Source organism: Amphibalanus amphitrite, unplaced genomic scaffold (genome assembly GCF_019059575.1).
Source record: "Amphibalanus amphitrite isolate SeventyFive unplaced genomic scaffold, NRLGWU_Aamphi_draft 000419F_arrow, whole genome shotgun sequence".
Taxonomy (NCBI): Eukaryota; Metazoa; Arthropoda; class Thecostraca; order Balanomorpha; family Balanidae; genus Amphibalanus; species Amphibalanus amphitrite.
In genome coordinates, this window is record NW_024881913.1 from 201433 (window position 1) to 228852 (window position 27420).

The following is a 27420-nucleotide window of genomic DNA, read 5'->3' on the forward strand; positions in this document are numbered from 1 at the left end:
TAGACTGGTGGAGACTTGCGTCTTAGACGGCTAACGGGGTCAGGAAGTCACCTATTCGCGCAACTCGCGGGCATTTGCCCACGATGATGTACCGCGGAACTAACGCGCTTATCCTGTCACATCGCACCCCGCCAACTGACATAAAAAAGCGTCGCAGCTTTTTGATAACACCATTCTCAGTTGACGATAAACAGTACGCAAACGAGACGATCCAACGGGACACCGGCTCAGCTTGTTTGCAGAGCGTTACCCCCGTTCTCAGATTCAGAGATGAAATACTTTTTCGAGGGTATGCGAGACGTTTGGTGGGACCGGAGTCAGGGATTTCTGGTGGCGTTAGGTAAGGCAACTGTAATGAGAGAGGAAGAGATACGCTTCATCATGTGATCACCAGCATCCTATTTCGTAATGTTGTGATTGTGAAACGGTATATCACGCGTTTAATATTACCTATACATGTACCCGACATAAAACAGCTCATAAACTATGCAAAACATCGGCCCTCGCGTTTACAGAAAAGTTCGGTAGTTGGTCGTAAGAATATGGTATGTCTAGAATTTCAAATAACGACGAAAGTTTCATTTGCCACAGGACTTAGCCGTTTTATAATAATTTGCACAAAATGCATCAACGAAGAGTGGCTGCAAGGTATGACGCCAAATATATTTCGTCGTTGACCATTCGAAGAATTTAGATTTCATTGAATGTTTATCAACGAGAGAAGCACAATTGCGAAAATAGATGCGGCAGAAGGTATGCAAAAAAAAACTACGCGTGGAAAAGCAGAAGTGCGGCGGTCAAACTAGATTGACAGAACCCAAAGCGAAAAGCCGTTGCCTTTTGGTGTATGCTAATACCACCAAAATTAATACCACCTAAATGTTTAATTCATTTCAAATATTTTCACCGCTCATAAATAAACATCGATCGCTCGCAGGCAGCCTCCGTACCCCGGTGTCCCTATCCCGTGGTCGGAAGTTCCAACATCCGGCCGGCGAGGACGCGGCGTCCGAGGCCCGTCGGCACACCGCCCACGCCACGCCGCTCCGTCGTGCAAAGCATTTTTCTTCGGTGCACGTCGGGCGTGGTTCGCCCCCCCCCCCCCCTCCGAGACCGACCCTCCCCTTCCCCCTTCCACCTCAACCGCGAGAGTTCCCGGAAACCGTCTGCACCTGAACGGAAGTACCTGACCCCGGCACGGTCCCGCCGTGTTCTTTTTTCTGCATGCAGCCGTGCACCACCAGCACTAAGACGCCAGAGAAAGAACATGTCTGTTTATTGTAAAACCCGGAGCGCGAGCGGCCGTCATGTCGCTGAAGTCATCACTGGTGGCAGGGTGGCGAACGTGAGGAAGCCGGTGTGACCCGGCATGGTGGTGAGGGGGATCCCGGTGAGCACCTCTCGAGGCCGCTCCTCCATCGCCGCCTTCTTGGACGGTCGCTCGTCGCCGTCCGCACTGCCATCTGTCGGCGGCTGCTGGAAACAGGACGGCCGTCAGTTTCTACGCCCGCAGCGTGTCAGCTGGATAATGATTGGATGCTGATTGCTTCGTGACATATTAAATATGGTCAGTGAGATTAATCTGGTCACGATCAAGCTCAATGAAGTGATAATTTTCGGTGTATAGGCAAAACGGCACGACGCCAGATGTCAAAAAGGTCATTTAGATAAAGGTGTTTACGCTGAAAAAGAAATATAAGTGTTTATCACATTATGGACTGAAACAGCACAATGCACTTCAATGTTCAGCTAACGAATGAAAAAAGCTTTATCTTATCTGCAACGGAGATAAGTGACATATTGAAGTTTTCCGGAGAAAATAAAATAATAATCAGTCATGACGAACAGATAATGGAGCATGAACAACAATGCATTAGGAGTAAGGACAAGGATTACTGTGACCAAGTTCCTTTGACAGCAAGAGAGCATGCCTCCTTACAACGTGGTAAGTATAGTTTTGACACCTAATGTTACTGAGGTTCATATGTCAAAATCTGCAGTGACAGCGTGATGCTAGGCATGAGAAAACGTCATGAGAAAGCTGAAGTTTCTGTAAACCTAGAGCCAATCAAGCAGTTGTTCACTTGTACTGTTGTGCCTGAAACATTAGTAGCCCGTAGCCGTAACGCCCAAATGAACCAAACTTTAATACAAGGTGTGTTATCACATAGCTTTCCAGAAGGAAAAAAACTTCCGGAAAATAATATCGAACTGTAGCACAACAATGGGCATTTCTTTTTAGCATATTTCGTTTAGTATTCACATGAAGTAAATAATACAAGCTAATTGTGCATTGTGCAACTTGCAAGTAAAATTTCAACTATTATACGTAAACTTTCCGCATCAGTCGCAAAGTAAGAAAATTATCAGCATCAAAGATATCACATTTCTGCATCTCTTCAGCCGAAATCCAGCCGAGATCAACAATTTCCGAAAGACGTTCGTCATCCTTCAGGTGATTATAATTGAAACTGAAATTTGGCTGCACAACATTTTAACTCACAATTTTCATTACCTATTTCATTCTCAATTCAATGATAAGGCAAAGCCTCAACGGACTCTGCTAGTTTCGAGTTTGGATCTATAATGTTCGAAATAAACAGCGTTTCTTCCACGCACACCCTTCTTCCCTTAGCCCAGGTGTCCAAACTCCAAAGACGAGTAGAGATCCCTCCTTCAGAGACAGAACAGTATAAAAAGTCAAAGGTCTTACGAGCATAAACAGCCTTGCATCTAAACTTATCTTGCATCCAAACGGCGAATCAGCCGACGGCTTAGTCCAGAGGTGTGAACGGAAATCGAAAACTGTCACCCAACCACCAAAACGTCTGTTTTGTTAGATGAAACATGCTCTCAGGAGCAGGAAATGACAAAAATGTTCCGCTGACAGCTTGGTGAAACACGGCCGGCTTAGAGCACGTTCCCATGATGCCCACTGCAACGGTGTCGTATGAAACCACCTAGCTATCTCGCAATCTCGTATAAAACCGCCTAGTTATCTTGCAATCATGCGGCAATGGCGCAGCGATTATATCTTCGTGAGAGGCCGGACCTTTCGTTGAGATATGGTCACTCCGAGGAGCGGGCAGACGGAAGAATGTCATGTAACTCTGGGCTCGTCATATTCAGGTCGACTCGGAGACGAGACGAGAAAACGATCGGTCTCATCTTTCGTGGCTCACAGTTTCTGAATGGCATGCGGGAAGTTCGCACGCTATACAATACTGGTTCCTAGGAAATGGGCTGCTTACTCAAGGGCCGTGATATCAACAGACGTTGAACTGTGCCAAAGTTCAGCAAAATATCTCAGAATTTGACTCCAAATCGAATGCTCCAGCAACATTTTGTTTGTTTTGATGTAGTTACATACATTTCTAATTCTAATATTGCAATAGCCAAACCTGGCTCGACATCTTCGACACTGCGTTCAATTCCAAATTTCGGGATTGCTTCTGACGCTTCTCGGTGCGACCTTCCCAACACCGCCTCGGGCGTCTCGCTAGGATACTTACTTCTTAGTTTCGGAGATAATCTGGAGGGGGGGGGGGATTAAACCTCCCCTTGTCTCAGTCAACAGCGTTTGGCTGGAGGCTCAGTAAAACGCGGATTAGGTAAACTAAAAACCACGAGTCCGCCATGTCCAGTGTCCATCCAATCACAAAGTCTAAATCAGATTCATGGTTAGTTTCAATTTAAATAGAACAATATAGTAGTAGATCAATCGTCAGATGCAATCATGCAAGGTGGTTTGATGCGTGCAAAATCGATAAATATTGATGTTTTGTTAGGCATTTACTGTTCCTTAAAAAAAAAACGAAAAACCATTGGACAAACGACCGTTGTTTTGCCAATATTTATACATGTCAATAGTCTTTCTTGACCAATCGTCGTTGATTGAACTGGTTAATCAAATCAATAAGCACTGGGCAATGGGAAAATCACATTACAGACTTACCACAAACTGTTAAGAAAAATATAGCTGGTAACCAGAATCTTGACTTATCCGTAATGCTCTAAGTAATCGTAAGACCATATCAATCTAAATCCACCGGAAGTGGCATTGTTTTGGTATTGCGTCTTTTGTGTCACTGGTTCTCAGAGCACTTTTATTAATGATTAGCGGATCACCTCTGTATTTTCAGCAGAAATCCGCCCGATGACCGCACCGCTCAGATAAGCCCTAAGAACATGTGTCGTACACTTTTTGCTGGTCTGCGTAGGAGCTTGGAACAATGATTCCGTCTCACGGAGAGACCCAGGTTCACAGCGGAAGGAACGCCCTCCGCGCAGAAATGGATAATTATACTAAATTGTTGGCCAGTTTTCTGGAGTACAGCCTGCCAATAAGAGTTTGATGAACATTGCATCCAATACATAACGGTGCCGTGAGCTAGGGTTTTATAAAACTGCATTGCTGCGCAAAGATGCTGGTCGCTGGGAGCAAGCTTCATTTTGAGAAGATAAATCTTAAATCCAGCATTGTCCTTTTCAATAGTCGCAGCAGTGTTAAGGTTAAAAAAAAACAAGAAACAAGCTAAAACGGCGATTCATGGTTCGGAGAATCTCATCATCAAAGTTCATTTTCTAATAAAAGCTCCTGACATGGCACATACACAACTGATTCGTTCCCTATCTTGACACTAAATCAGTTCATAAATTCCATCAAATGTCCGAAAAAGCTGCGCTAAGCCTCACACTAAACACAAAAATGGTACACACCTACAATTCAACTGAACCGGTGCGAGGCGATAAATGTATCTGATTTTGACAAATGATTTTGAGAAGCGTTCTGTGAAAAGGTCGGGCTGTCACTTCCGGAAGGCAGGCAGTGCAATCAAAGTGCTCGGGTTGGCACAAAGCGGCTCGAGCCGCCGGCGGTCCCACAGTCGCCCATTGGTCCCGGCTGCGGCCGGAGGTCTTAATCAGTGTCTCAGCAGGACCTTCTTAGTGGCACGGCCTCTATCCCACGCGGCCTTTACACGGATTACAGTGATAAGCACAGCCGTGACAGACTCTTTATCCCGCCGACGGTCACGTTTCCACCATTTGATAGCGCCCCGATCGGCCTATCGCGCTAAACACACGTGATATCGCCGCTGGGCCGCCGCCCGTGCGCGCTGATCACCATCGGACAGCGCAGGATCGATTCCCACGGGCGGCGAAAACTTTCACTCCCATCACTCGTCAAAATCTGTGCTGTGCAATTACTTAGTCGGCAATAAAACAAGGGCACATCGTAAATCAATGCACATCATAAATCAACAATTAGCATCACGCGAGAACAGATAACGAGCTGAGGCAGCGCAGAAGTGTAGCAGCGTTAATCACGCTACATCAATTAGCGCGCCGGCTGTGTTATTACTCCATCCGGGGATGGTTAAAACGGGTTTACTGCGTCGCTGACACCCATGGCCGTTTCCGAACGCGGACGCCGATGGGCGATAACTCATGCTCGCGTTAACGACGTTCGAAGGACGGGGTGCGGCCTGGCTCACCTGACTGAGATCGAACACGGACATCACAGACTTGCGGACCTGGAACTCGCGCTGAAGACACTCGAGCGTTTGTAGCTCTGTGAAGCCGTGCTTACGCAGGCTGTCACATGTCTTCTGGACCTGTTCTATGCATGGTGAGAACGAGCATATCCGCCCGCCTGAAACAAAGACAGGAGGGGTGTTAGGAGAGCGGCGAGAAAAGATGGCTGGCAGCCTAAAAATGGGGCGATGAGGGAGTTAGAAAATTGACGGGCAGACCTGGTTTGCCCTTTGCAACAAATGATGGGAATTAGTAGCTCCCTGTTCACTGTTGCATGTAGTGTTCAATACAACTGATGAAGGCAAGAAGAACGATCGTTCAATGCCTGTCCTGCAGAATGCCTCATGGGCGAGTCCCTAAGTCCAGTAAGTGCTATGGTATGGAAACAAACACTTCGCAGTTCGTACTGAATACACTATTTCAAATGATAACATTCTCGAGTTCAATCGCGTCGGTGTCCCCAGAAACCAGCTTAGCGCCGCACCGATGACAGTGTGCTCATTATTGGTCAGCAGCCCCCTGCTCAGTACGTAGATTAACCTGTTTGTATGTAGGAGTGGCAGCGGCTATACGACAAAACTCAGTCAGGAAGACATGTCCGACTGGATTAGGAACATTAAAACACGGTCAGACAGAGTTCAGACTGAGTGTTCCCGACCACACTTACATGTAGGGCACGGATAAACGACGTTCGCATGAAGCCAGTAATGTGATTCACATCTACCAGCGGGTATTTCGCCTGTTTCAAAGCACTAAGAACGCCAACAGGTAAACAGGAAGAGAAACGAGACGAAGGCAGACGTGGTGTGCCGAGGATGGAAACATTGTTTTAACGCGGCCAGCTGTGAATGTGAAGGGACCATTCCGAGAACACTACATCCTGTCCCGTCCACCATCTTGAAGATACCGTCGAAAATGTTGAGATGAGTAGCTGAGTAGTGGATATGCTCCACTGCAAAGATAGGGACGGCAGTGAAGCAGGGGCCTATGGTTAAGAGCGACTTGGGTGGATACTGGTTAGAAGAGTTTCAGGAGGTGACGAAAAGGACAATCAGTGGCGAAGATGGCGCACCCACAACTTCCCCCGGTGTCCAAAAATTTGCCAGTTTGGGTGGGAAGTAACATCCAAACCAAAATAATTTTCCACTCTCACCTCCAATTTTCCAGAGCAATTTTTCACTCCCTAGTTTACCAATTAAGAGCATCTGCGTGCACTTTGTACCTCCCTCCATATTCGATTCAATGATCTTTTAAGGCAGCTCCCACATCCTCCAACACTCACAAACTGATTGTTGATATCTGTTTCTGCTCTTTTTTGTACTCTTCTAACTGGCAATTTTCCACTCTCAGCCCTCTTTATAGTGACAAATATTCCCCTCAGACACCCAAGCCAAAATATAATTTTGGGACACTGTGACTTCCCCTGTCACTAAGAAACTGTCCAGAAATACCAACGGCGGGATATTCAAGTCTCTGCAGCAGAAGTGAAAAGCCAGGTTCTAATGACAGTTAACTAGACCACGACCACAGAACCAATGACCACCTCTCACATCACGATTGACTTTGGGATAGCTGAGATCACACCAGAAGGAAAAAAACTCCAGCAGACCCACCAGATGAACCATGTCCGACAACATTTGAGCATCGGGTTCATCAGGATCGGACGGATATTTCGCACGGATCTGATGGAACTGATCTAATGAGTCACTGCTCTGGAACTGACGGATTTTTGCAGTCCAGACGAAACGTTCTTTTGAACTGATGGTTTTGAAGAACGGCTTAACGTCTAATCCATTGATGTTTGATTGTTCATCCATCAAAGGTAACGGATACTTGTCTCTTAGATGAGCAGATTGAAGAAATGTATAAACGGCGAGATAGAGCAAACCGGCCACCGTTTGACAAAGGGCAGGAAGAGCGGTTCTGAGACTAGGAAGCGCACGTAGTGGAGGTGTAAGCGCGGAGTTAGTGATCCACAGCCGGCATCAACGCCGAATCCGTTCTCAAGCAGCGTGAAACCTTAAAGGAGCGGTAGCTATACCATGTCAGATTCAAATATCGTATCGAGGCAGAACAGTGGAAATCATAATTTTGCTCGCCGTGTCTGTCAATACTAGCGCATTACGTCACCATTCAGAATACGGACTATACCGGGCATAGTTGTATCTATCCATCGTCCCTGCTTCTTACATCCCAAACGGCCTCAAACCCCTAGTCCACCTGGTCTGGCATATAATTATAACAAATTGCGGTCGCTGAACATCTGTAAAACCCCGTACCGCTAGCCTAAGATCCTGCGCTATCCGCCTTTCAGAGGAACTAAATATGCTACTTTCCCGGCATGCTTTTCTGGAAACGATTTTTCACCGCAACGAATAAGTAAACATAAACATCTTATGTAAATAAGTGTAAGTTACATGGTAATAAATTAATGCAAATCCTTTACACTTTAACCCTATTAGTGGCAGGCTCCTGGCTACCCCCTATTAGTGGCAGGGGGGCTGTTTACGACCCCCCCCCCCTTGATATCTCGAGATCTAACGGGCCGATTTTCAAAATTCAAACGGCATTCGATTTCGCTCAACGTGATCTACATTTCTAAAAAATAAAAATTAAAAAATGTCAATAGGGGGGTAGAGGGGGGTAAAAACGGGCAAATTGCAGATACATTTTTGACTGTTTATCACGGCCAGGTTTCTGAACCAATCTTAACGCAACTTTTGCCGATCGATAGAGAATGAACCAGGAATTCACATGGATCCTAAAAATATGCATTTTCAAAAATCATAGGCGGATACAGATCATTGAGATTGGGGGTACACAAAAAGTATAGTAAATAAGGTTTTTGTTGGTACTGTTTCTAAAAAGGGTGGTAATGGTCTTGTTATGTTACAATTTTCTTATGAGAGAACGACTACAATTGTATTAGTCATGCATAGGCGGTGTCAGGGCACCTATGTTGGGAGGTAAAACATAACCCCCCTTTTGGGACGCCTGGATCCGCCTATTATAGCAAAAACGTGTCAAAAGAGGATGCACAATAACTGTATATGTTATCACATGATACCTTTCATTCACTGTTCGTAAAACTGGTGCAGCATCGTGATCTTCGCCCAAATGACTCCCTTCACGAATAGGACCCCCCAATTCCCAGTGCTCTGGAGCCGCCCCTGGTAAAGTTATGAACTTGAAATTTTCAGGGAATGTGCCCAATTTAGTTTTAGGAAAAGTCAGAAAATTTCAGCATCGTAGCTTCAGCGGTTTCGGAGATATTCCCGAAAAACCTGAGGGGTGGATAAAAACAACCCCCCTGCCACTAATAGGGTTAATAAAAAATGTGGTATCCCGGAAAGGTAAAATGAGACAACTGCAATTCCAAAAATCTGTGACAGGTAAAAGTACGAGCAGGTAACCTAGAAATGGCGCAGCTAGATTCACAGCTCGAGGTCCTCCCAGTCATTATCTTTGGTCTTACTTACTTGTATCACCAATGACCATTGACCAATTTCAATGCAACCGAAACCCTTGCACGCACTGCTCTGGAGCTGGCTGAAAGCCCCATATCTCGTCACGGACGGGTCATGCCCCCCGAGCAGGTCAGACCAACACCGGGATGGCCCACTCTGTCAGAGCGGTCTGAGCGATCAGCAGGCAGAAGTCAGCGGTCAGAGCGGTCAGCGGTCAGCCCGGACCGTGTCCACCCGAGTGGGAAGTGAGAGCACGACGCCGCCTTTCGCAGCGATAGCTGGACTTCCCGGCGCTGTCCCGGCCGGTCGGTATAGTTCGCCACCCCTCCTCTCCCCTCCCCCACGGCCCGGTCAGGTCCGGCACGCCCAGTCTGTCGGGCCACGCCTGCTGCCACACTGCTCTGACACAGATGGCTCATATACGAGATGTGGCAGTGTCACTGGAGCTATCTATGGAAAAATGTCTCTGAAGACGTAATGGAAGAAATTAGGAAAGACTCATCACTCATCAGGTCCCGCCACAAAGATTGATTCCATCCGCATTGTAGCAAACTGATTTTGTCCATTTTATCAGTTAACTGATGTATTATTACTTAGCGTGTATAATTGACCATCTACGTAAACAAAACTATCCATGTTTTCCCATACGCGGCCACCCTCTCAGGGCACTCCCAATAGTTATTCTCAGTGCCCCTCACGATTGTCCCGCTAAATACGAGCATCAACAGCGCAGGACACCGAGCGGCGGCCGCGACAAAGCGGCGTCACAGGTGCCGGTAGCTCCGGACTCCCGACATGGCTCCCCGGTTCGAGACCATCGTTCGAGCGCCAGCGGAGACGAGTCGCACCCAACCGACAAAGAGCTCCACAAGCAGATCGTATCGAGTACAGTCCGTGAAAACACTTGGCAATGGTGTGTAGCGGCCAGTCTGATCTGAAAACACTCGGCAATGGTGTGTAGTGGCCGGTCTGATCTCGGCAAACACGGAGTCTCGGCAAACGAGCGGGTCGTGCGGCCCGCAATGGCCGACGTGCTTTATGTCCGTGTCTGTCCCGTGATACCGGATCATCAGCGGGTTGGCTGCAATCACAACGCTACCATCTTGGAGAGCGTCGGTAAATGATCGGTCCGAGGCATCGACATGGCCGTGTGATTGGAAATACCCACAAGGGCTGCGTCAGGGCTTCAATATCGTGTTGTCGTCTTGTTCAGGGTACATACCTGAACCGGCTAGTGACCCAGCTTAGGCAAAGGTTGATTTTCAAAGTAATGATTTTTGTTGTTGTTCTTTATTAAGGTTTCTGGGCGCGCCGACTGCAAAGGTCAATTTGCACCCACTTTCAAGATGAAGAAGGCACTGACTGCCTCGTTCTTCGGTCCAAACATGTTATGTAAAATCGACACCTTTTTTTAAACTTCACATCTGCTGTCCCGTGAATTTCCGGGAGGCACGAAAGATCTCCTTTTAAAAGTGTCCAATCGTCCGATCCTGATCAAATATGTGTGTTCGTAGGCCTGTTCTGGTATTGCTTTATCTGCCAAGACAGACAAACTTGAGAAAAATCGAGTGATTGTACCTTTTTTGAAGGTCTCTAACCAACTTGTCTGAAATTCACCGGAGAACAAATGTGGGATTTAACCCTCGCCGGACCTATTGGTTTTCTACATACGCGCCGGCCGAGGGGGGGCGGGTACGACCCCCCCCCCTCGCCGTTTCGCCCCTGGTGGAGCTAGCGCGTCGCGGAAAAAACGAGCGTGTGCGCCGTTACGAGACGCAGAGATTGGTACCCGATTTTAAGGTCCTAGGTCAACCGGTGACCTCTGAGGTCAGGTCAAGTGCCCCAAGGTACGGTTCAGTTTTTGGTGAATAGCTTCGCAAAAAATGGCCGCAGAGCCGCGATTTTGGCAGCATCGTGTTCGCCTCGCTCAGGCGCGTCGAATGATATACTTTTTGTTCGGGTCAGGTCAACTTGGGGTGTTGACCTCAGGTTAAGGTCAGGTCAGCACCCTAAGGTCACGAAGGTGGTCGAAAGGGGTCATGTCGCATATCATTCGATTCGGCAGGTCTTCCTGAGTCCATTGGTGGCTTTCCCGACTCGCTAGCTCAATTTGATCAAGAGTTATTGACGAAAAACTAATATGACCTTGATGACGTCATAAATGACGTCACGCAAGGTCAACATTGCAAAAGTGACGCATCTAACCTTGCAAGGAGTGCATCAAATCACGATTCTGTGTGCTTGAGATAGTTGGAGATCGTTCCCGGCGCCAGAATAGCAGTTTGAATTTTTCCCCATTGACTTATAACATTATAAGTAACATTATAACATTATAACATTATAATGAGGTCAGGTCATTTTCGTGACCTCACCATTTGGTGAGGTCACGAAAATGACCTGACCTCATATGACCTTAAGGACAAATCCGAGATATACAAGTTGTGAGACTCATAATGGATACTAGATCCTGCAAGTTTCATTTCCCTGTGACATCTCCTCTGGCAGTGAGGGCGTTGCGAAGTTGCGACATCTGAAGACCGTGCAGAGGTTCACTTATGACGTCATAGGTCAGTGACCTGACCTGAGCCAAAAATGCGGTTGGTGTCAAAAGATGCGGCTTGGATCAAAGGTCAGGTATGCCAAGTTTCAGCTCTCTATCGCCAGCGTGTTCGGAGCTATCGCGAAAAAAACCCTATGGGGGGGGGCGGCACCCGCCCCCCCCCCCCCTCGGCCGGCGAGGGTTAAAAAAAGGTGTCGAAATGGTCGCACGTGCAAAACGGTAGATCAAACGGAAACTAATTAAATTAAATATAAGCATCGAACGACATAAAATTTGGAACAAGTCTGACAGAAACGTCAGCTCGGCTAGTGACTAAAGTAATCGTCACCAGTTACCTCGTCACCCTCCCTCTTCTCCCACATCCGGGCCAGTCCGCGCCGGAGCCCGGCGCAGCTCCCTCTCTCCCACCCCAGCCGCGGACGGCGGGGGCACCAACGCGAGCACCACGGGCGGTGTGATTGCTCGCTCCAGCACCGTTTGGCTTTTTACGGGCGCAGTGACATGAGCCAGCTCTCGGGTCGGTCGGCGGGCGGGCCGTCGTAATCAGCGCTGAGAGCTGCGGTCGGCCAATCAGCACGATGAGCCGAAATCAGCGCTGAGGTGAATTAGAGCGGCCAGATTAGTATGACCCGAACCCGACCAAGTGCAGTTAAAATCAGAGCAACCAGATTTGACGTGCCTTAGAGTGATAAATCGCCTCACAGAAACATATCTTTTTTATGAGTTCCTAGTGCACCGATGGATCAACGTTTAGTTGGAGGTCATCTATCATCTATCAGTTCAGGAGCTTCCTGCAGTGTGAATATGAGGTCACTTGTGTCCTACGTTCCGAGTTCACCAGCCAGAACACAGTACCGTATCCAGACATGGGTTAGTCAAGTTGTCTTATCGGCTACGAATCCAAAGTGACATCGTACACCCTTGTCATTGAATATCGCGAGAATTGAGGCACCCTTTAAAATAGCGAAAGTCATGCTGCCTGCCAGCCCTCAACACGAGGATCTAGCCGAAAGGCGGTTTTTGGAAGGCAAAAGTTTCCCAAGCGCTTATCTTATCATTCCATTATTTGCAAATAAATATTACGCTCCAGAGCAGCGCAAAAAAGGGCTGGAAAACTTGGGAGCATGTCTCTTGAACATGCATCGCATAAAACAACTTGCTCCTGCTGGGCCAGCCCCCAATTCGTCAAGCCTTTCAAATCAAAGCTCAACACATCACGTCAAACCCAACCGACCGAATAATTTGTAATGAATGAGTAAAAATCAGCATTTCCAGTAGCCACGTAACAGTTCGTGTCATTTTTTTATCTCCATCCCAGCACACGACGTCCCTCCGTGAGCACGCTGGCTTCGTCTCGTGAGGTCGCCACGCACCAAGATCGCCGGTACCGCGTCACGAGCGTCTCCATTCGTGACCGCGCCACACGTGCACAGTGCGGCGGAGGTGGCGCCGCCGCGCTGGGATCGTCACACACACGGGTATTGGCGCCACGAGCGCCGCAGAGATTGCAGCACGGGTTGTTAGCGTTCTTCTTTTAAAGCATGGAGCATTGTACTCTTATGTGCTTGTGCATGATACATGAAATCTCCATAAACTTTGAGCTGCTGAAAGGGTTCGGGACATAATGATAGAGCTACAAAAGACAGACAAACTTCTCGAGGAGTCCGAACTGCTTGCAAGTTCATGAGGGATTGTAGGTCCATGAGCAGGTGAGAAGAGAGGAACAGTCTTAGCTGCCAAGAAGTGTCATTATAGCACATTGATAATGTGACGGACAGCGGGAAGCTGATAATCGCTGGAATCGTCTAAGCTTCTGGAACTGCTGAGAAGAGCTTCAGTGCTGGACGCTAGGATTCTTAGAGACTTTCAGAAACTGATGGAGGGATCTGAGCTGCCAGAGCTGATGAGGAGGGTTTCAGTGTGGAATATATCGACTGTGAGGGACCAAAGAAGGCTGCTGTGGGCGCTGAGGTCGACCAAGAGGTCTGACCGACTATGTTTGCAGACCGCCGACCGTATTCTGCAGCTGGGTGGGGCGGATACTGACGTAAGCACCCGCCCCCTGTGAAAACCGGCCCCGCCCCGGCCCGTGACCACCGCGTCCTAATCGCATGTTATCGATGACAGTTTTTCGCCATTGGAGCTGGAAATGTTTGGTTCGCGCCGTGCAGGCTCTCCTCTTATCTAGTCCACCAGCGAGACAGAGCAAGTCCGTGAGAAAGAACGATGCTATCGAACGCCGCCATGATACAGATTCTACGAATAATTAACGATAATCAGTTAATACCAGCGGAGCTAGCTGATAGCTGTGCAAATGTATTTTGGGAATAGAGCGGTGACCGCATACATAACGGATGTCGAGTGCAATGTCTGGGGACCGGCGGCCGCGGTGGGACCGGGGACCGGGTTCTCACCATACCCACAGAGCCGACGTGTCAGCCGGCAACGGAGACAGATCGTATCGCACGACCCGCGACGAATTACCAGATACATGCTCTTTGTCGCCAATAATACAGCATTTCATCGAAACGGACAGAGTTCAAACACAAAGAGAGACAAATGTGTGATTTAATTTCATTGGAGAACACTCAAACGCCAAAGAAAGACAATTTAGTTTCAAGTTTTTGGAAGAAAATGTTAAAATAAGTGCTTTGGACTAAAGACATAAATAGATCGCAGGAGAACAGAAAGTAAGGATCTTAAACATGATTTCTATTCAATTGAATAAGCGTTTTACCAGGATTTAGTATCTAATAAATGACAATGAATAAATGCAATAAAAAATTCTTCTTACCCGAACACTTGCCTAAGCACGGCAGCAAATACACAAGCGACACATGTATAATTAGCTATTTCCTGTTCATGCAAGATTTGAAGTCACCTTCGTGCGCGTGTTTAGGGGACCCATGAGGCAACATTTAAAACGGTAAAGAAGTATTGAAATGGTGTTAGTGACTTGTATATTAAGTCCTTGCGGAGCAAGCTCTACGAGAAAACACATCAAGCAATAGGTATTCGTGGGATGATGTCATTTTTCGCTATGTGGGCGGAAATGCCTCGATATAAAAAGTCGAGGTATGTAACTATTTTATGCTTTTACTAATTTTATGCTTTTACTTTATGCTTTAATTCTGGGAGATCAGATGCAGCTTTCATAATAGGTCGCTTTCCAAATCATCTCGATGTGATCTAATCCCGATTACTATTTTAGACATTGAGGGTCACATAGTGGAAAGGACAACAGGCGAATGAACAGTACGAATCTGTGCGAATGTATCAGACTTCCAATGAATCAGATCAGAAATGAATGGCAGCACAGTTCCTGCACAGTTCAATCAATTCACTGCCAGAAATGCGCGAGACGCCAGGTGCACATTTGAAATGTATACTTTGACACCAATGTAAGCGGATCTTTGTACAATGCAGTGCACCAATCAGTCACGTTGAATATCCGTGACAAATTCTGAGCGAAACCAGCGAGTCAGCCAGCTGAATCGCGTATGTTTATAAATGAAACGGACACATGTCTTGATTTAACCGACGAAGTGACTCAGCACGATACATCTTCAAATTCAAGTGAGTGAAACGCAAACTACCAGCCGCCAGGAGGGAAGGTGTACGGAAAAACAAATGCGCTCGAAAATACGCTAAATGCGTATACCCACGAATGGCATACCTTCATGAGAAAAACGCCAGCCAGGATAACGCTGCAGAGGTCAAAAATGAAATTTACTTTCCATCCAGCCGGTATAACCAGACCTCGGGTTGATGTGCGATAAACAGCCAAATGGGCCACTCCACATCGGTAGATCCGGTATTCACAGGGCTTAAAACGGCGTGCCTTCTTTTCCCATAACAATTACACAATCCCAATTTAGTGGTGGCATCTCCCACCCGCTAAGCAGCCCACAAAGTTGCCTCCACTTATTGTTTGGCGGCGATCTGCGCCAACATCAGACGGCTGTGCGGCGATTGTGGCGCGATCCCCGCCGTCCCAGAAGCGGACGGTCCGCTTCATTCAGCGAACAGGTGAGAACGTTCGGCGAGCGGCGAGGGAGAGCGGCCGGCGAGGGAGAGCGGTCGGCGAGCCTTCGAGGAGCGGCCGCCAGGATACACAGACCGACCAGGTGCACTGACATTACCATTGGTACATCCTGCTGTGATTCCGGACAGCAGAGACAACGGATGGCGGACGTCGTCAAAGGCTGATTTACACCTGATTTATTCCGGTTACCGAGAAGAGAGGTACAGGGCGCCAATGGATGAAAGTGTGAGAGATATTACTCGCTATTTTCGAGGAGCACACCTCCGCGAATTTTTCAGCTCTGATGCCGGATGCCTGCATTCCGTTCCGAAACACTCAAGCCGGCTTATTACTTTCGAGGATGCCGTTGAAATTCAAATCCACAGAAGCAGGGTCAATAGGATTTCAGTAGGCATTTTCATCGCCAACTCTACGAATATCCTTAGTAGCCCCGATTCTTTTCAGTAACAGTCCAAGAATTTAAAATTGTAAGACTTAGTTTAAGTGTTCCTTAAGTAGCCCAGCTCGCATAGCACAGAAGTCAATAAAAATCAAAGCCCGCTAGGTTCGCAGTACTCGACAGGACTTGAAGCCATCCTTCTTTACTGTAATATTGCGCATAGCCATGCCATACGAGTACTATGCAGAAGAGAGCTCATTTCTAGAAGAAGTAAGGAAGCATAGCTTTTTTACTAATTAACTAAGTCATGATCGAGGTACCAATGAATGCTTTTATATCAGAATGATGTTGCATGAAAAAAAAAAACAGTAACAATGATAGAAAAAACTTGCCAGGTTAATGCCTCAGAGCATCGGTACAATTTTAAACCCCTGAACTAATGCAAACCCTCCCTTTTCAGGTTCATTATCGCGACATTGCCGTGTGCACCACCCTGCTTGGGATCGTGGGAGGCCGCGCCGTGAAGGCGGCAGAACACACACCCAACACGGACGCTGGGAAAAAACGGCGCTGACACCGACTAAGTCTCTTAGAGCAGACAGGAACGCTGTTCACTCAGTTGCCACCCCAAGGCGCGGTCCGAGCAAGGTGCTATGAGCAAAACGGATAAATTCACTTTAAAAAGTCGTAGCTTGTTTCCAGCATGGCGTGCGATAATGTTAGCGAAGCGAGCAAGTGTAAGTCGTTTAAGCTCCTTTCGAAAACATCAGGTGTTTTGTAATCAGCATTGACAGAAATGTTCTTAGGAACATAGGTATGTTCTTGCAGCTTCAGAAATTAATCCTTCAAACAGCGGAACACGGTGTCACCAGGCGGTGCTAGCCAGCAGTTGTGCTGAAAAACGGCGCCGCAATTTGTACCTGATTTATTGGGTTTAGGTCAGCAGCTTCAAGCCATGGGAATTGAAAATTACTGAACGGCGGCAACGTGGCGCCAATATGATAGCTGATGTATAAAATTGGGCTATATATCGAACCAATGGTACATTATTTCCTGATCGGTCTGGTGAGTTAGTAATTTTTTTTTGCGGTATTGCATTTAGCCAACTGAAAGACCTCGCCTATTCAACCGGTTTATACCTCAGATAATATGATTAGTTGTGGCTACACATTCGCTTAGCGCTTATGCTTTTCGTAATTATTCAACAGCAAATCACCGTTTTTGTTTTGTGATTAACGAAACGTAAATTTTGAATCAATGAAGAGCACTACACATAACGGAGATGACAAACTGAACGACTAACGTCAAGAGCAGTATGAAAGCGCCAAGGTTCTGTTAAGAACATCCACCTTATGTTATTGTCATTTGAAGTAAGTGTCAGTGTGGACAACCCACTTAAAAGTGGGTGACTAAAAATCGGCCTAGGACATTTATCGAGGTTTTAGTTTAACATTCAACTGGTAGCAGGTCACCATGACATACGTCACTGAACAGAAAACGCTATTCCGGCCGCATCTCTCCTGGTTACGAGCCCTCTCAACTCTCATCAGCGAGTAGATCGCACCTCCCACTCTTTCCTCTCCCCGTAGCATAAAATCCAACTCTGCCATCCCCAGTCAACAATAAGAACAGCTTACAGCACCGTACCTGACTTTTTCAGCGCCTGTTTGGCGAACGGCACGGCGTCGTAGGGCCGCGGGAGGTCCAAGAATACAGCATCAGCAACACTGTCCAGGTCGAACCCCTCGCCACACACGTCCCTGGAGAGAGACGAGAAAACAGTGCGTGATTATCAGAGTCCGCCCAATAGTTTCTTGTGCTCTCTAATTAACTTTTTTCGTCGGTCGACGTTTTACATAGCTAAAGCTATGGCCAAGCATGAAGTCAAAAAATATCGCATACGTCCTCACTCCACCATAAGTATCTATTATAAAAAATCAGTCCGAAGAAAAAGGATAACGCATAATTTTTCCACCGTTTATACGGGTTAAGGCCTGGCTACACTATGCGTTTTCTGCGTGCGTTTTTGCAGGTTTGCGTGTTTTGCGTAATATCGTTCTAGGAAAAAAGTTATAAACAATATATTTTTTACTTTGGTTATATACAAAAGCTAATATAACTCTTATGTAACTAAAACTTAAGGTGAAAAACATCACAAAAACGTAATATCGTTCTTTTTTCTAGAACGATATCACGCAAAACACGCAAACACGCAAAAAACGCACGAAGAAAACGCATAGTGTAGCCAGGCCTTTACTTGAAAAGCAGCTGATTCTCAGACGGTGCACAGAGTGCCCGATCACACCCACGACCCAATCTTGTACACAAATACTCGCACACTCCCAAGCACACCCCGTAGCACGCGCCACGCCCCGTACCTGTGCCGGGCGGTGACATAGTCGCCCACCCCGTGAGCTGAGAACTCCTCAGCGGCCAGCCGACTGCGCTGCTCGTGAAAGTCGAACGTGTGCAGGTGACCGGTGGGAGCTATGGTCCGCAGGATAGCATGTGATAGCGAGCCACTGCCGGTACCTGGGGGAGGTCACCGTAGGGTAATAAGGTCAGGGGAAGAGTTGTGCGTTTTGAAGGAAGAGATCCTTCGGTCATGGTCACTGGTCAGTCATAAGATAGGTGGTAGGTCTGTTCAAAATTAATGTTTAAGATACTAGAATATGTTACTCAGTAGAAAACAGCAGGCAACAGCTAGTTACCTACCTTGCAAAGTTTACGAGGGATAAATAGTTACAAATCGAACACTGCATCGTTGAAGTAGGTATGTCCCGTGGGGGACTGTGTCAAGCTATCCCAACTCACCGGCCTCGCAGACGACACTGCCGGGCCGCAGTTCCAGCTGGGTCAGCACCATGCTGATGTCGGGCGTGTACAGGATCTGCGTCCGGTGCGGCAGCGTCAGCGTCCACAGCTCGGGCGTCGGGTGGAGCGCGAACGCCCAGCCACGCGTCATCTGCACCTGCGAGCCGTACTTCATACCTGCCATACAGAGGGCAGCACTGAGCAGCCGGCAGATGGCGGCACCAATCGGATTTACCATTGCCACAGACTGCCTTGGCACAGTCATGCATCGGTGACGTTTTGGGGTTTATTCGGGTTCGTTGCTTAGAAGACTGCGTGGCTCGCAAGCGATTCTACACACTTTTATATGTGTAGAACAAGAAAAATCTCAGTAAATATAAGCAAATTACATTTCCTGGGCCCTTGCAATGAAACAAATGGTCAATGCATGTCTTCAGGTTAGGATGCCTATAACCTGTGCCCTGTGGCATTCAAGCATGCGAAATTCATTTACGTTACGAGCAAAAAAATTTACACATTCAGCAATATGAAGGACTTCTGGACAATTGACAATATTTACGACTTTTGAACTGTTCATCTATAAAATACTTACCGACCAGATCCTTCACTTTTAGAGCTCCATAAACTGTTTGAAAAATGTTGGGAACCATATTCCCCTTCTTGTTCTTGACTTCTTCTGATACAGTTATAGCATGAATGTTTTTAATATTTAGATACAATATGACTGTGTCTCCCATCTCCACGTGAGTCTTGTACTCCTTAAAACTCATGGTGAATCTGAAAAAAGAAATATTGTTAGATTCAGAAATCATGGCACTGTGAATGGAATAAATATGTTCATATTTTTCTCTTCTTTTTTGCTTATTCTTAATGCTTTTGGTAGCAGACATTTCCTAAAATAGGTCAAATTGTCATTTATGATGCATGACAGCTGCTATACCTAGCGAAACATTAGCAAGATATTTTAATATGTAACACCTCACCCCAACTCCCAAGCATACAAAAAATTGTGAATATTTATCCACAAGCATAAAAAATATTTATTTTCCAGCAAGGAAGATAAAAAATTGAATTTAGCTGCTAATAATTTGAGGAGCAAGAACCAATCCCCTAACTAATGACAAGACTTTAACTGGAGACGTGGAGAATAAGAGCAAAATAAAAGGACATGACAGACAGACAAAATGAATCTTAAGTTTTTTGTTGGAAAAAAACTTGTCCCATGCCATCTATCCTATGCCTAAAAAATCCAATTGAACTGAAAGCCACTTTAACTTGCGAAGGCTTTATTCAACAAACAACGAGGCATGGCACCTGACAAAAGAAAAGCCAGTAAGCATGCGCCGGAAACGGGACAGTAGCCACACCATGCAGCAATCACTCACAACATGCGCAACATGCATCATGCAAAACGGAACAGTTCACCACATTCTCCCCCGCCAACAAAATGCGCAACATGTCACAGATCTAGTCGCTTTGGGGCTCGTCTTTCACGCATCGAGCGCCGCGGCGGTACGCGAGTCTCCACATCAACATTCGGACGAACGCGAGACTCCACATCAACATTCGGACGAAGAGCCGACGTGTCGCCGGCCTCGTTAGTTCCGAGGGAAGCGTCAGGTGGGTCCACGATAAGCTCACAGGGCTGAGACTGGTCGTCACAATCAGCTGGGATCAACTCGGGGTCCTGCGACGGTTCACATGCGATACCCGGCTGGAGTACGGCATCCTCATCACGACCGCGAACAGGAATATCACCCGGCGGAGCAAGATCACGAACAGACACAGTTGTTTCCTGACCGCTAGGTAGCCTCACATGTGCATACCGTGGGTTGACATCGAGAACATCGACTTCATCGACCAACGGCTCGTACTTTGAACGGCGGACATGTCGTTTTAGCAGCACTTTCCCCGGCGCAGCTAGCCAAGAGGGAACAGAGTGGCCACTCGCTGAACGCCTCTGGAAGGCGAACATACGCTCGTGCGGAGTAGAGTTGGTGGCAGTACAAAGCAGCGTTCGGATGGAATGAAGCACATCGGTAAGTACACTCTCCCAGTGAGTAATCGACAGTTTTCGAGTTTTCAGAGCGAGTGTAATGGACTGCCAGATCACTCCATTGTATCGCTCGCATTGGCCGTTTCCCTGGGGATTGTACGGGGTGGTCCTGCTGACCGCTACTCCCCGACTTGTGAGAAAGTCTCTGAGTTCGGAGGACATGAATGACGCGCCGCGATCGGAATGAACAAAAGCTGGCATCCCGAACACCGAAAACAACTCACAAAGACGCGCGATCACAGTCTCGGTCGACATATCTGCACAGGGGAAGGCAAAAGGAAATCGTGAGTACTCATCTATGACTGTCAGAAGATATCGGTTGCGAGATGAGGTAGGCAGCGGTCCCTTAAAATCAATACTCAGCCGTTCGAATGGACGGGTGGCTTTGATCAGGTGCGAGGCAGGCGGCTTGTAGAACCTGGGTTTACATTCAGCACACACAGGACAAGAGGACGTAACTCTCTTCACGTCATCAATGGAAAATGGGAGGTTTCTACAGCGCACAAAGTGAGCCATTCTCGTCACACCGGGATGACACAAGGCGTTATGTAGCTCGATCAGTTTGTTCGAATCGACTGCCGAGCAGAGGGACATACGAGACAGTGTGTCAGCGGGAATATTGTCCTTGCCAGGCCGATACACGACATCGAAGTCAAAGCAGGACAGTTCCAGCCTCCACCGTTGGATCTTGTCGTTCTTTATCTTCCCCGCGTGCGCTTGGCTGAACATGAAAGCCACAGACTGTTGGTCAGTGATGAGGGTGAAGTGCTTTCCAGCAAGGTAGTGCCTCCACTTCCGAAGAGCATCAACGATGGCATGGGCCTCCTTCTCAACGGCAGCGTACTTCTGCTCACTGGCATTGAGCACCCTGGAGAAGAAAGCCACAGGTCTTCCCGCTTGAGTCAGAGTGGCCGCGAGAGCGACGTCTGATGCGTCAGTTTCCACCACAAATGGAATCGCCTCGTCTATCGACTGGACTACAGACTTTTCTATCTCTTCCTTCATTTTCACAAACGCTTCACGAGCTTCTTTTCCAAGGGGGAAAGATGTCGCTCCAGTCAATGGGCGAATCTTCTCAGAAAATCTGGGAATCCACTGAGAGTAGTATGAAAACATACCAACAGCTCGTCGAAGTGCCATTGTGTCCTGAGGAAGGGGGAGGTTTCGGAGTGGCTCCAGCCTCTCAGGATCGGGCTTTATCTCTCCGTCAGAGATGCAGTACCCCAGGAGCCTGATGGTTGAGACAGAGTACACACATTTGTTCTCGTTCAGCGTCAGATTGTAGCGTTTTGCAGCATCCAGAAACCTCTGAAGGTTGACATCATGCTCCTCCTTTGTCCTCCCGCAGACAGTGACGTCATCCAAGTACACGAACGTGTCCTTGAGACAGTTGTCTCGAATGAAGTCGTCCATGGTACGCTGGAAACAGGCCACACCATTGGTCACCCCGAACGGCAGACGACGAAACTGATACAGGTTCTGTCCGGACTGGAAGGCAGTGAACTTCTTGTCAGCCTCACGGATGGGTATCTGGTGATACGCACTTTTCAGATCAATGGTGCTAAAGTGTCTGTACTTCGCAACGCTGTTGACGACATCATCGATGCGAGGGAGAGGGTATGCGTCCAGCAGAGTAAATTTGTTGATTGTTTGAGAATAATCAATCACCATTCTCTTTTTGTGCCTTTCGTTCACCGTCACAACTACCTGCGCACGCCAGGGAGAAGTGCTCGGCTCGATGATACCCTCGGTGAGAAGTTTCTGAGTCTCAGACTCGATGAAGGCCCGGTCCTCCTCACTGAACCTTCTTGATTTGGTGGCCACTGGCGTGCAGTTTGGGCTCAGGTTTTCAAAGAGGGAAGGTGGAGAAACAGAGAACGTTGCTAGCCCACACACGTTCAGAGGAGGTTTGTTACCTCCGAAGCTCACAGTGACATTTTCATGCTGCTTGAGAAAGTCGTGGCCCAGGATGATGTCAGAGCACAGGTAAGGCAGCACAGACAACCGCACATCATGGTACACACAGTCCTGCACCTCCAGCTTCTCCACACAACAGCCACGAATGTTAGAGGAAAGGGTTGTAGCAGCCATAGAAACCTTCCCAGAGGCTGGCAGCACAGAGAGGCCAAGGTCCCTGACACAGCTTTCAGAGATGAAACTCTCGGTGCTACCAGTGTCCACCAGAGCCCTGAGCTCATGATCACCAAGTGTCACACTCACAGTAGCTTTAGACAGATTGCCAGGCGTGGCAGCAGACAGCATGGCATGCGAGACAGAAGTACGAGACAATGGTGCAGCTGGCGACCTACACACTGATTGATAATGCCCTTTCTTTCCACAGTTCAAGCAGGTCACATTACGAGCAGGGCATGCACTGCGAGGGTGGCGCTTTCTACCACAGAAGAAGCACTTTTCCACAACCCCTGCTGCAGTAACTCTCACATCATCAGAAGCAGAGGCAACTGGTTCTGGCTCTACATCCGACTGGGCCGCAGCCGCTGTGACTGGATTTGGAACTGAGTATGATTCCAAACTCTGCTGAGCAGACTCTAGGGCTCGAGCCTGGTCAAAAGCCGCTGACAGCTCCAGGGTCTTGTTTTCAAGAAGACGCTGTCTGATTTGCTGTGAGCGCAGCCCGTTGATGAAAGCGTCTCTGATGAATTCCTCTTTGTGCTGCTCAGCACTGACAGCTTTGAAGTTGCAGTCGACACTTAAGCTCTTCAGTGCTTGAAGAAACTGATCAAGCGTCTCTCCAGACCCCTGCCGTCTACTGGCAAGCAAGTGACGAGCAAAAACCTCATTCTTGGGCTTGATATACAGAGCAGACAAAATTTCCACAGCTTCTTCGTATGTGCTGCACTCTGATACATAGTCATAGACCCGAGGACTAAGATAGTTCACCAGAACGTCAAGTTTGTTTGGATTATGGTCAGCTATAGACGTGAGAAAGTTTGAGAACGTCTTGTGCCAGTGCTTCCACTCCTTTTGAGCTTCACTGCTATTGGGGTCTGTATCAAAACGATCTGGTCTGAGAATCCGTTCCATAGTAGGCAGTGTATAACAGACCTCTTTCTTCTTGTGGCTTCTTGTGTTGTTTGTTGAATAAATTGAACTGAAAGCCACTTTAACTTGCGAAGGCTTTATTCAACAAACAACGAGGCATGGCACCTGACAAAAGAAAAGCCAGTAAGCATGCGCCGGAAACGGGACAGTAGCCACACCATGCAGCAATCACTCACAACATGCGCAACATGCATCATGCAAAACGGAACAGTTCACCACACCAATATTAATGGCTCATGACTATGAGTTATATTCTATGCGTGTTCTATGAGTGTTATTGAGACAGAACAACTGATGACACACATCTCACACTACCTTTCAAAAAAAGCCCTACCGGACAGGCTAGGCGCTAGCTAGGTACCTACTACCGGTAAATGTGTAGTCTGTAGATGAAGTATGGTGAAGATAAAAAACATAATCTAACCTGACCTAACCTTACCTACTAGCCTAAAACTTTCAACCTACAACCTATAGCCCTAAAACCCACAACCTACCAATCTACCATTTGTACTTCATCTTCAAATATACCCCTACTACCAACTTACTGAAAGATTGAAGGCAGCAATTACCTACATTAGTTCAGCACTAAGGCAGTCTGAATGTGCTAAGAAGTCAGTGAATTGAAAATATAAAAACAGTATGAAATGAATCATAATTTAACTAACCAGTCCTTAATTGGCTAAACTTAAACCATAACACAAAACTTGAACAACCCCAGTAGCATGCAACATTGATTTAACATTAGAATTGGTTGCATCTAGGTTGATTGTCAACACTGAGGATCAACAGACTTTTGAAATTTGACATTGATCCAGCATTGATTACACATAGATTTTGTGTTATAATTGGTTGAATTCTGGTTGATTGTCAACAATTGAGGATCAACCGACTTTCAAAATTGAGCTAACATTGATTTTATGTTGATTTTGCATTGTATTTGATTTTTATTAAATTTGGTCATATGTGGCTAACAGCACGACATTGATATGATATTTATGTCAATGTTGATTATATTTAGAGCCAACATAACTGTGCTACTAGATCGAAGGGAAGGAAATTGGTTTTAATTTAAAGGGACCCTCCCACCTTCAAAAAAGTTAATGAATTGGCACGAAAGTGATGTCGCTCGGTTCAGAAAGAGCGAAAACGAATATCTACCAAATTTCATCGAAAAATATTCACCGGTTTTCAAGATATTAGACTTTTACTTTTGTTTACTTTTTGGGATCTCCGCTGTTCCTAGCGACTTTATTTGAAAGTGCGGCATTTGTTGCGCGCAAAGCCGCATATACCACCGCGTGCTACCAAACGTTTTAGTAAAAGATTTAAAAATCGTTAGATCTCCGCTGACGTCACAAATTCTAAGGGGGCATACCAATGCACTAGCCCCTTAGAATCCGAAAACTGCAAGTTTGAAATTCCATATCTCCGAATTAAAGCATTTGTCGATGTTGTGAGTGCCCAAACCGGTATTTGCAGGCCATGGCCACCAATTTGGCTATCTCAACTCAAAACTAATGTTAAGGTGGGAGTGTCCCTTTAAAAATAATTAATTAACATATTTAACATTAACAGATTAACAGATTAATTAACAAATGTATCTGTTCACTATGTTTTTGTTCATTGAATCAAACTACATACCTTATTTGCCTATCTCTTTTGTCTGTATTGATTAATAAACCGCCGGTGGAAACCGGAAGAGAAAAAACATTTCAATTTTGGCTGCAACAAAAGAAACATTTCATTTCATGAACTATACACATACACTACAAAGTACAAATGTATCTGCAATACTCCTACTTATTAGAAAAATCGAGGGGAACACATTTATATTTATTTTGAATGGATTTTATGATCAGGTTGGCGACTGCAGCCTCTTATCAGTGTAAGCACGGTGTAAGTTGCAGTGAAGAACGGAATGTCATAGCAATGGATAAGAATTTGATCAAAATTTAGACATTTTTCAATTGATGTTTTTCTTATCATACTGTAACATTCAGACAAATTTCAACAAAAATATAATGTTTTACTTTCATTTCTGATTTCTACTAATATCCTCGACCCCTTCCCTCAACACACGTGTGTATTTTAAACATTTCGAGATCAATTGTAAATGGCGCGCACTAACCCCGCGTTCGATGTCTCCCGGACGGCAAAGATTCTACGTGACGTCACGTAGAATCTTCGTCGTCCGCGCAGAATCTTTTGAGCGTACTACGGTGGGCAGAGAGGCAATGATGGCGCGTATTTCAAAAGCAGCGCAGCAGCTGTTTGCAGAAGTTGTTGACATTTGTGCGCGGTCTCTATGGAAACGTAAACTTGGGCCTTTTTCGAAACCGACGCACATTGTGTAAGTGGCGCACAAAATGGCCGATCTCGTCGTCCGCCTGTGTGCTTCATCCACAGGGGAGCAATGCCGCTTCAACCCTATTGGCCGTAGTGTCTAACGGTGGCGGCCATATTGCGCAGACCAGAAGCCGGCTGCCGCCTGTGTTGAGGAATAGGGAATTCGGGACATCGATTTACGTTTGCGGCCGCCGTATCCGTTACGTTCGAGTTACGTAGATACGGAACCCGGCATCTTACGCAGAATTGAGTGGGGAACACGATCGTATCTTCAGAATTCCTCAAATTCACTCGCCTGACCTACATTTGCCCCGGCCGAGGGGGTTGATTGAACCCACCTCGCTAATGCACCGCTAATTAAACTAGAATTAAGCGGTAAAGTGGTCGTATGCGGCAAAGTATAATGCAGAGTGACTGGTAGGAACCCGCTGTAAGGGTCTCAGGTCAACCGGTGACCTCTGAGGTCAGGTCAAGTGATCTAAGGCACGGGTTCGGTTTTTGGTAAATAGTTTCGCCAAAAATGGCCGTAGAGCCGCGATTTTGGCATCATCGTGTTCAGCTAGCTCAGGCGCATCGAATGATATACTTTTTGTTTGGGTCAGGTCAACTTAGGGTGTTGACCTCAGGTCAAGGTCAGGTCGGCACCCCCAGGTCACGAAGTTGGTCGAAAGAGGTCATGTCGCATATCATTCGATTCGGCAGGTCTTCCTGAGTCCATTGGTGGCTTTCCCGACTCGCTAGCTCAATTTGATCGGGAGTTATTGAAGAAAAATTGTGACCCTTGTGACGTCACAGATGACGTCACGCAAGGGCAACAATGCAAATATGAAGCATAGAACCTTGCAAAAAGTGCATGAAATCATGATTCTATATGCTTGAGATAGTTTCAGATCATTCTCGGCGCCAAAATAGCAATTTTCATATTTCCCCATTGACTTATAAGGGTTTAACGTATTAGTTCCTTGTAACTGAGGATTTTTTAGGATTTCATCTTGTTCTCCACTCAATTCTGCGTAAGATGCCGGGTTCCGTGTCCACATAGCTTGAGCGTAACGGATGCAGCGACCGCAAACGTAAATCGAGGTCCCGAATTCCCTATTCCCCAGCACAGGCGGCGGCCGCTTTCTGGTCTGCGCAACATGGCGGCACCGTTGG

At 46.9% G+C, this 27420-nt stretch overlaps 2 protein-coding genes across 4 annotated transcripts; both read right to left on the reverse strand.

Moving 5' to 3' along the window:
* Positions 1-1259: 1259 nt before the first annotated feature.
* On the reverse strand, positions 1260-26005 carry LOC122391054 (tRNA (adenine(58)-N(1))-methyltransferase catalytic subunit TRMT61A-like). 3 transcript variants are annotated; one of them, XM_043384589.1, is made up of 7 exons: positions 25999-26005; positions 19393-19577; positions 18801-18977; positions 18365-18518; positions 17634-17746; positions 5496-5653; positions 1260-1473 (listed from the first exon to the last, which is right to left on the reverse strand). In XM_043384589.1, exons 2-7 carry the CDS (start codon positions 19568-19570, stop codon positions 1306-1308), a joined length of 948 nt encoding a protein of 315 aa, XP_043240524.1. In that variant the 5' UTR covers positions 19571-19577; positions 25999-26005; the 3' UTR covers positions 1260-1305. The 3 variants fall into 3 exon arrangements, with proteins under 3 accessions (XP_043240524.1, XP_043240522.1, XP_043240523.1); XM_043384587.1 differs by having other exon boundaries at positions 1260-1476; XM_043384588.1 differs by lacking the exon at positions 25999-26005 and adding an exon at positions 25561-25641 and having other exon boundaries at positions 1260-1476.
* On the reverse strand, positions 20071-24134 carry LOC122391053. Its single transcript, XM_043384586.1, has one exon. The coding sequence runs from the start codon at positions 23899-23901 to the stop codon at positions 20260-20262; it is 3642 nt and encodes a 1213-aa protein (XP_043240521.1). The 5' UTR covers positions 23902-24134; the 3' UTR covers positions 20071-20259.
* Positions 26006-27420: the final 1415 nt, after the last annotated feature.